Source organism: Pundamilia nyererei, unplaced genomic scaffold, assembly GCF_000239375.1.
Source record: "Pundamilia nyererei isolate P.nyererei 1_Seehausen unplaced genomic scaffold, PunNye1.0 scaffold00039, whole genome shotgun sequence".
NCBI lineage: Eukaryota > Metazoa > Chordata > Actinopteri > Cichliformes > Cichlidae > Pundamilia > Pundamilia nyererei.
The window spans coordinates 3,145,037-3,155,553 of NW_005187440.1; the positions used below are offsets into that span (position 1 = coordinate 3,145,037).

The 10,517-nt window shown below is 43.6% G+C and overlaps 1 protein-coding gene across 1 annotated transcript in view; it reads right to left on the reverse strand.

Annotated features, from left to right (window-relative positions):
• The window catches only part of agrn (agrin), a 255,815-nt gene that overhangs the window by 57,025 nt on the left and 188,273 nt on the right, over nucleotides 1-10,517 (reverse strand). The window contains exons 9-10 of the mRNA XM_013910251.1: nucleotides 5,135-5,332; nucleotides 4,428-4,628 (exon numbers count right to left, since the gene is read on the reverse strand). Of these exons, the coding sequence (XP_013765705.1) occupies nucleotides 4,428-4,628; nucleotides 5,135-5,332 (399 nt within the window). The remainder of the gene's footprint in view (nucleotides 1-4,427; nucleotides 4,629-5,134; nucleotides 5,333-10,517) is intronic.

The window sequence follows — 10,517 nt, forward strand, 5'->3', positions numbered from 1 at the left end:
GGGGGGGGTATTTGACTTGAGGAAGACAAATTTGGGGAAGGGAGGGGGGGATTGCAAAGTGCAGGCAAAAGAAAAATGGGAGGATCTGGCTTTTGAAGTTGCAAATTTTACCTACAGTGGAACTCCAGAGGGAGATTAGGTAAACGTGTGTGAAAGCGGGGGAAAGAAAGCATGCAGCATGAAAGACGGAAAGAATGTCAGACAGAGCGAGGCACCCTGGGGGCTGGCAGAAAGTTCATTTAAAACAAATTTGTTATTCAAAAAAGGACTACAGTTCAACTAAAAGCTCCCAGCGCAGGCAGAAGACTCAAAGCGCATTAGGTAATCGAGGTCTTTCTTTCCCTTCTCGTCTACTTTTAGGGCTCGTTCGGCTCAGTGTATTGATGCACTGCCTCTAATGGTTAAATCAATGTCATAGTGTAATGGAAGTATCACTTAGCATAAACCGTCTCCCAAAGTAGATTATGGAGCAGGTCACAGTGCACGGTGCGGGGAGGGGCCGATGAAGCCCCGGCTGTTCTTCGATATGGGTCATCAGCTGTGGTGCTGGGAGAGATCTGAGTGGTCGATACGGCGGCGGAGACGTCGCTTTACTATCTGTGCCTTCAACAGAGGAGTTGGAGCTTTGTGAAGAGTGCCCCCCCCCCCACGCCTCCCCGAGAAAACCCCCCCCAAAAAACTAGGAACCATCAGTGCTTATTAAAGCATCGCTCTGTCTCCATTTTAAAGCCCCAACCCTAATCCGTTTACTTGAATTTGCCATTGTTGCAACTTATTGATTTCGAACCACAGTCCGAGTTAAACATAACATTTTGTGACACAGCTAATGCGCTGCGTAATGGCTTTCAGCTGCCAGTGACATTATCGCAGGTACTCGGCGTCAGATGGCATCTGAAAGTGAGAAGAAGAGATCAGAAACAGAACGGGAGCTCAGCAGCCCGTGGTCGGCTTCCTGTATCTGTTTACTGTTTGCCAGCTCAGCACGACGCAGTAAAAAGGAAATGCCGGAGTAGCCGATTCATATTCCACTCAGGTCCCTTCACACAGACAAGATAAATATATGAAAAAGAGGTAAGACACTAGAATGGAATAAATAAAAGTGAAAGGCGAGGGGAGGGGGTCCTAATTAGCTGTTGTTCTTTGATGTGCCCGTCACCCACGCTGCCTATGAACCTTTCAATTAATATGTCCCCAGCCAAGATGGCTGCATCAGCTATTCTCTCCGTACTGCCCATCCATTTCTTTTTACTCAGTCTTGTCAGAAGCCTGAGTCTATTTAGCCAGGGGAGCTCCATTAAGAAGCCAGAATTGAGCGGCGGAGAGAAGAAAGGAAATGAATTGCATAAGAATAATGTCCGAAAAAGACTGAGAGGCTTTGACAGTAGAAATAATAGAGGAAGTGAAGAGGAAGACGGTATTGTCTTGAACTGTGTGCTAATGAAAGTAGAGGGAAGAGGAGAAAACATGAGAACCTGGGTAAATTATAGATGACGGAGGGGAGGGGGCTGTAGATGTTCAGCAAACCAGATTTGTTGTGTCAACATCAATGATCCAGGAGACATCTGATATTTCTATGATACCTCTGATATCATGACCTGACTGAATGTCAACATCTATGACTTTAAAGAAATTCTCCCTCTTTGAAAATGACAACGGTTTTGCTCCCTCTATCAGTACCACCTTCTTTGACTGATGTGACAGCACGTTAGCCTAAATAAAGTTCCTGTAGGACGGAGAAGCATCACAGCCAGTGGGAGGATGGGGTGTTTTTAGATGGCAGGAGGAGAAAAGAAGTTTTGTTGCCTCAACGGAAGGTTAGAAGCCCCCATGATGAATGGACCGTGAAGGAAAAATGCGCTGATCACACTCCGGGAAGCTCTCGTGCCACCCAGCCACTCACTTGCCTGTTTTTTCATGCCCTTTCCTGTCTTTTGGAGCTTGATCACATCCGTGCCGTGTGAGGAGCGACGAGGGTGAGGATCCAGCATCGCCGTGTGATCCTGCTCTCATAATCTTGTTTATTAAATGTCTATTCAATTAAAAAGGGGGCTCGGGCCTCCGTAGGTGATGCACTGCTCTCAGTTACCACTTTGTCAGTGTCGAGAAAAGGAGCTGAGGCCAGGCCTACCCGAGTGTGAAATTAAACAGGTGATAAATTTCCCTGTATGGCCAACAGTGGGAACACTGTCATTTTTCATTACTGCTAAATAAAAAGGCAGGAGAAAACAACTTCCATTTTTATGCCGTGCGCTCCCCTCCTCCCAACAAGACTAATGAGGATGGTTTTTAAGTCAGGTCTACGTAAGCAAATAAATCAACACATTCACTTCCTCTCTGGGCTTATCTTAGATTTGAAGTATGGAGTGGGGAGTTGCGCATACTGGTGATGTAGAGCCCTGCCGCTGTCTACAATAGAGCCAGAAAAAAAAAACAGAATTACATTCTGTGACAAGGGTGCTGTATAACACAGCATGTGCTCTTAATTTTGCCAAATCTACCACTGATACTGTACATGTAGGCAAGGGTGAATCCATCAGCAGCAAATCCTGTTTAAGACAGGCAGGAGGAGAGAAGTAGAACAACTTTCTGCAAATTGGTTTTGACTGTTTTACAGGCTTCCTGTGGAGGGTCCGGGTCAGATTTGAGGGGGCCGAAAGAAGGGGGGGGGGACAGAACCGTCTGCTGCCCCTGGGGTGAAATTTATTGATTTCCGCCGAGCCCTTCTCCACCCCTGTCTGTGAAAGCCTTGGCGCCCCTTTTGTCAAGAAGGACAATTTTGATGGAGAGGAGTGCAAAATGGAAAGAGATGTGAGTGGGTGGGACAGCAGGGTGCGATGTGGAGAGCAAAAAGAAAAAAGAAAGGGGAAAAAAAAGAAAAGATTCTATTGTGTAAGCCTGACAGTTCTCTCTGAATCAAAATGAGCAAGCGATGGGAAAAAGGAGAATGCTGAGAGACAGTATGGTAGAGAGAATAAAATATAAAAACAAAGCCATCAGCCACTGCAAGCAGAGCAATGCCCTTGGGATGCAGATGAGAGTACTTTTTGCCTGATACAACCAACAGACAATGAGGAGTGTGTAGCTGCGTGTGTGCGTGGTGACAGTAAGTCTGCACGTCTGCATCGAGGGCATACAGTTTCACATTTCTTCATGCTCCACATACAAAAAAAGTAACTTATCTCAGTCAATGAAATGATGTTAAATCGGCCACAAGAAGCTTTGATGGTGCGATTCGCCTCGCAGGCCTGGGGCCAAATACGGCAGACAATGGTAGTGGGGGGGTTAGGGAGGAAAAAGAAAAAAGACCCCTGGCTGTAGCAATCAAAATGGAAGTGGATTCCCCCTCATCTCTATTTGCCCTGTCCTCCATCTACCCCCTCCTTTCTTCTCTCCAGCCATCCCTCCTGCTGGCAGGTGTAATCTGCTCCCCTTCACACCTTGTCAGTAGATGACTATGTTCACTGTGATGGCCAACTAGCCACGAGGGAACAGCAGCATTGCCACTGTCTGCATTTAAAACCAGAGGCTGGCATTTTGCTCCCTCCAGAGTTGTCCCCAAGAACGGGATGAGCGAGGGACTGTGATATCCCGCCTCAGTCTGTCAGCGCTGATCAAGATATGATCTGCACGGTGAATTAGAGTTCATTTATTCAGAATGCGAAGCGATGACAAAGCTACAGGCATGGAAATGAGGGATACTCACATTAAGTGCCATCGGTCACGCATTTAAAAGCCTAATTGAATAGAAGAGCTAGATAAAATGTGTACCCTAGCTGTCACAACACAAACAAACACAACCTAGCCCCCCTCCTAATAAAAGCCGAGCATAATAATTCGTGCTATTACAGCTCGTGCTGCAAATTCAGGTAAAAGTACATGCAGTAATCACCAGCCTACAATTCACAGATCATCTTTTTAGCAGACATAATATTCTCAGGCTCTAATATACTTCAGTCATCTATACTCAGCCCTTACCTCATTTTTAGCTACCTCTAATGCATGGAGCATTTAGCTTGGGATCCCATCTACAAGTTCCAAATATCAAATGAAAAACTGTCTGCAATTAATTCGTTTCAGTTTATTGAGGCATCAAGGAGCAATGGGGGGGAAGCGGTGAGATCAATAAACAAAAACCAGCTGCAGCTCATACGTTGCACAGCACACTCGCGAACAAAGTCAGCCAGACAAGCAGCCAATGAAAACACTGCGTTGAAAACGTACAGCTGACCTGAGCTTAATCACCCAGAAGTCATTTCTGGATTTCTAACAGGTTTTGTTTACAGAAACACACCGCGGCTGTCGCCTCATGTTTTTTGCAGTGTTAAGCCGACGCAGACGTCGCAGCTACGAATCCACAAACGACTAAATACGGCACCGCAGGTCGCTTGATAAAGATAATTACACCGTTTCAAAGTCCATTTTCCTACCTTCGTCGCAGCTGCCGAGCCTCGCCACGTCAATTCTCGTCATCTGCGTGCAGGAATGTCTGCGAAGTTCACACTCATTGTCGTAGGTGGTGCCATCACTTCCACACACTGGGGAGTAGGGCTCGCCTGAGCACGGCGGGCACTCACACCTATTCTGGACGCACCGGGCACCCATGGCACAAACAGTGTTGCCACATGTTTCTGTATTAAACACACAGCAGAGGGGCAGGCCACAGCATGACTGGTGAGTTATTTTGATGGATATGATCCACATGGACATTCAAAGTCATCTCTGGAATATATTTTTAAACAGGATTTCTCTTTTCCTTTTTCTATTTGTCATGCACGCTGCTTCCCCTCGTAATATATTCCACTTTAAAACATATACAGCACATGCTGCTGGAGCAATTTCCCATCTGAGAATTCAGTTTGACAAGTTTGCTTGTATTTGAAGTGCCTGCAGTTTTATGAGCTTCCTGATGGGCACTATTTTTACATGTCATTTCCATATTTAACTCAGAGCCAGAGGAAAGAAATGAATCTTTTACATATGAACATTGCACACTTTTTTCCCTAGCCTAATATCAAATCACCAGTTTGTGCTAAGATCGCTGATGTGTCCTTCATATTTATACTAATAATGACACACTGAAGATGACATACTGTAACTACCAGACATATTCTCCATAAATGTACGCATTACTTACTGCACTCTCCTTGGCCGACCACTCGGAGGTCCATCTGTTGTTTGCAGGCCCGCACATGCAGCTCACACTCGCTGTTGTAGGTGGTACCATCGCTGCCGCACACAGGCTGGTGGGACTTGACACACTCTGACGGACACACACACTGCTTGCTCTGGGCATCGCAGATTGCCCCAAAAGAGCAGTTGGCACAGGCCTCATCTAGATGGGGACAAGCAGGCAAACAAATGGTTAAGTGTGTCTGTGTGGAGAAAATGTTGGAGACCAAACTGGTGAGGTGCTAAGCAAAGAAACCAAAACTGTGCCAATACAGGAAAAAGTTCAAACTTACAGTACAAATATTTTACTTTACAAGCTCAGTATATGGAGTGAAGATTTGGAAAATTCAATCTTACTAGAGGATGGAAAATCAGAGTACTGAGATCCCACTTAATTACACACCACAGAACTGGATGCTTCAGCCCTAAGTCTTTGTGGCATAGATTCAAAAAGATGCTGGAAACGTTCCTCAGAGATTTTGGTCCATACAGACATGATGGCATCGCACATAGACTGCAGCTTTGTCAGCTACACATCCGTGATGAAAATCTCCCATCCCACCACGATCAAAGGATGGCCAATCCATCTAAGTACAGTGAACTTGTGTTCAAGGAACCAGTTTGAGGTGATTCGATCTTTGTGACATGGTGGGTTATCCTGCTGGAAGCAGCCATCAGAAGTTGGGTACACTATGGTCCCAAATGGTTGGACAAGGTCTGCAACAATACTCAGGTAGGCTGCGGTGTTTAAATCATGCTCAGTTGCTATTAAAGGGCTCAAAGTGTGCAACAGAAGTATTACACCACCATCAGCAACCTGAACCATTAATACAAGCCAGGGTGGAGCTGTGATTTTATGTCGTTTACGCTAAATTGTGACCCAAACTGCTGAATGTTACACCAGAAACTAAGCCTGATCAGACCAGCTAATGTTTTTCCAATTTTCCATTGCCCAGTAGAGGTGAGCACATTGTAGCCTCGGTCTTGACGAGGCATTTCTGACCAGAAAACCTTCATTCAAACGATGTTTTGTCCCTAGAGATGACTGTGTGGAAAAATCAATTTCTGAAATGCCCACAGTAGCCCGTCTGCCACTAAAAAACACGCCACCTTCAAAGTCCGTTTGAACTTCAGCAAGATGTCTTGAACACGTCTACACGCCTAATTGGAGTTGCTCCTGTGTGATTGGCTAATTAGATATTTGTGTTAACAAGCAGTTGAACAGGTTTGCCTAATAAAGTGGCTGGAGAGTTATGTTACTCCTGACACATTGCATTGTTATATAAATAGACAAGGCACCAACGTCTAAAGGAACACTAAAACAGTTTGGGTAGAGTGACACATGAAAAGAATATTTTAAAAGAAATTCCACTAAAATCAAAACTCTTTCTTCTTGGTGAGTGTTTAGAAGGACACGGTAACAATGGAAATGAACAAAAGTGGAAAAATAACTCTGTTTTTTAAATGGATAAAAAAAAGAACATTTGTATTTTATATGTGCTCCATGTCTAATAAAAAATATCAAATTTGTTGCATTTTTCTCATGCAAAATTATGCTAAGAACTAAGCATGAGAATCAAGGCAAACATTATTTACTATTCAGAGCTACAGGAAATAACCTGTTTTCCCATTTTTCCTGGGAAAACGAGGAATTTGTATAAAGCTTTATTAGTGTACATGAGGTACATTCACATGATATTAAAGAATACAGAAAGCCGCACACATGCCATTTAAAGTTTACTGCATGTCAGAGGTAAAAACTATGCCATGAAATAAAAAAACTTCCCAGACAGAGCCCTACCACAGCACAAATCCATGGAGGAGGATTTTAGAAAAGATGCTAAAGTCCATGAAGTTCCCAGGAGCACAGTGGGTTCCATCACTAAAGAAATTTCAAGCCAACCAAAACCAGTCTTTCTGGAACTGAAACTAAATAGCTGAACACAATGAGCTTTGAAAATTGTCACCAAAAATAGATGAAGCTACCAGAAGGTCAACCGCACTCAGTCAATCAGGACTTTATGAGAGTGGTCAGAAACTGAAGCTAGTCCTGAGTAAAATCCACAAGAGGGCCATGCTAGAGTTTGCCAAATTACACTTAAATCATTCTGAAAGCATGAAGGAAACGATTCTCTGCTCTGATGAGACAAGAATTGAACTCCTTGGCCGGAATACCAATTGTTGTAAGTAGTGAAAGCCAGGTACTGGATGGGAGTAGCCAGCACCATTTTTTGGGAAGCCTTCTCAGCAGCGGATGCTGAAAAGAACTAGCCTCAACTGAGAGTGACAAATCACGCTTTCCCATAAGATTGTAAGGCTAATTATATATGGCCCAAAATATGCTGTTTTTCCACCGCTTTTCAGTCAGAATCAAGCTGAGAACATCTGTATTCTCTCGCCAGATGCTACCAGAAAAAAAGCAAAGAGAGCTTTTGAAATCCTTGATTTTAGTATGAGGATTTATCTAGCTCATCTGTTGACTGATTGACTGAGACAACGTTTCCCTCAAAAGAAACAGCAGGGCAGGCTCAGGGTGCTGACTGAGCCCTCATGGGGACATGAAAGAAAAATGAGAAGGCAAATCCAAGTCCTCATACACAGAAAAGGCTAGTAGTATAGACACCTTTTCCTCTGACACCAATTACACTGGGAGGATTGCATTAGCACAGCTCACTATCACATTCAATTAGGGGCAGGCTAATACCCACCGCTGATTTAGCACTAATTGAGAGAGGCAAGGCTGGCTGCTGGAACCCTCCACATTATTAATCTGTTTATTACTCTTTTAGAGCCATTCATTTCCTTCATCTCTCCATCTAATGTGGGCATCCGCTGCTTTCTTGATTAACAGCTATCCACTTAGAAGTGGATATGGCAAGAAACGTGGCACTTTATGTACAGTACATGGCCTGTGGGAGCCTGTAGGAGCAAACGTTTCATTCTGTGGAGGTGGAATGATCAGTTCTATGAAGATATGCTTAAATTAAACTGCACGAGCAGGACATTCAGGGCAACTGTCTATGCTAAATTCATGTGTGCTTTTGCTCTGGGGCTATTTTTCACAGTGTGGCCTTCTGTCTTGAGTTTGAGTTTGGGGACATCTGAGTGCCTTGGCACCCGATGACATTTTTCTATAATCATATTTTAGGCTCCAAGTTTGTTGCAACAGTTTTTGGATTGCTCTGACCTTTTCCAACATGTCACATTTTTTTTGCAGAAGGACCTTTACACTATTTTGCTGTTGAAGACCTGACCAGCACAGACCCGTTCAATACTCTTGCTATCATCTCGGTCACACACAGCCAGCGTCGGTGGCTGACCTCACTGATGCATTTTCTTTATAGGATGGGAGCAAATTCCTGCAGATTCCACAATCTTGCAGAAGATTACCACACCATACTTTCACAATGGGGTGTCACATAAGAGTGGAATATTGAGGTACCATTATTGCTTTTGTCAGTATTTAATGGCTAAGAGTACTTAACAATTATTTTCATTGCTCTCGAGGAAAAAAAGAATCTCCCCTGCACAGCTTTTCTATGACAAAAAAGAAATAAACATAAAACATAGTAAAAGTGTACTGCTGTGGTCGTGGATCCTCTGTGGCTGAGACAGCTATAAATCAGGAAGTGGAAGTGGTGAGTGTTGTCCTTTATCAGGCCCTGTGTCCTGATAGTAGCCTCGCTTCTTTATCAGCTCCTGCCCCTCGCACCTGGCTCTCTGCACTGCCTGATCCTCCAGACAACATGCATCACAGACAGAAGAGGAGGGGAGCCTCAGTTCAAAGCCGGGAAAAGAGAGGAGATTGTTGCCATTACTGATAATGTTAGGATGTGTACTTTTTGTCATGTCTGATCTCTGAATCAGTCGTCTTCAAGTCTGTCATCACCATTTCTGGGTTTCAGTGGTTTCTGAAGGCAACCTCGCAACCATTAAAAGTTCAAAATTTAAGGTAAAAAGTCTGGCTGGCCATTATGAAACACAGACATGACAATAAAGAATGGGAGATATTACAACAGGGGATCTTTCATCTCATGCAAATGCTTTTCAGGCGCAAGAACCTAGAAATATAGAGTATGACACACTGTCCAAGATCAAAGTAAGATATTTTAAAGCCTTTTTGTGTGAGTTCTGATAAAAAATCTGACACAAATATTAACTAAATAGCTTAAGAGTCAGCTAAAATTAGTTCTGCCTTTACAGCAGAATGATTCAGGCCAATAAAGGCTCAAAGATGGCACCATTCTCTGGTCCAAAAACAGCTGCCAGCTGTGAGTATGGAGATCGGCTGATCATTAGATATGCTTAATAACATTTGGGCAACCATTTAGGCAGCACTGGCACTCAGATCACGGGAGTTAGAATGTTCGCCATTCAGAGCAAGTCTGCCATGAGTCTGGCAATAAGGTGTGCTTAATCTAGACTCTGGCTGGGGTATACAAGTTTGGCATATGTGAAATCTACAGTGTGTTTCTAAACTGTCTGAAGGTGCTCTCTAAAACGGTAATACTGGCATGGCAGGGAGCAAGGTCCAGGTCAAGCTGAACATGGTTGCATGGCCTAAGAAGTGAGCTACGGTGGTACCCACACAAACTGTTCCTGAGCCTGGGCAGTGATTTCCATGTCTGTTTTTGATACAGTGCCACCTGAAGGCCTGAAGATTGTGGGGTTCACATGTTGAATTTCCTCCTTGTCCCTTGCACAAAGAGTTCTCCGGATTATCAGAAACATCAGATTTAATATACCCTAGACCACAGGTGTCAAACTCCAGGCCTCAAGGGCCAGTGTCCTGCAGGTTTTAGATGTGTCCTTGATCCAACACATATAAATGGCTAAATTACCCCCTCAACATGTCTTGAAGTTCTCCAGAGGCCTGGTAATGAACTGGAGGCCTGGAGTTCAACAGCCCTGCCCTAGACTTGGAGATATACAATGTTACATTGACAAATGTTATTTTGAAGTTTGTATATGTCATTTTTTCCAGACTGGTGAGCCTGTGACCACCTTTTATTTTTGAGAAACTCTCTAAGATGCTCTTTTTGTACCCAGTCATGTTACAGACATATTGCCAGTTAACCTAATCCTTTGTAAAATGTATCTCTAGCCGTTTCTTTTTAGTACCACTTAGTTTTTCCAACCTTTTGCTGCCCATATACAAACCATCTTGAGACCTGCAGCCGCCATCAAATTCAAAATGTGCAAATATTTCTCATGAAATAGTAAAATGGAGCGTTTAAACATTGTTTTCTATGTTCTACTGTGAATAAATCATTGGTTTATGAGATTTGCAAATCATTGCATTCAGTTTGTATTAACGTTTTAATAATGGTAAATGGCCTGTATTTGTA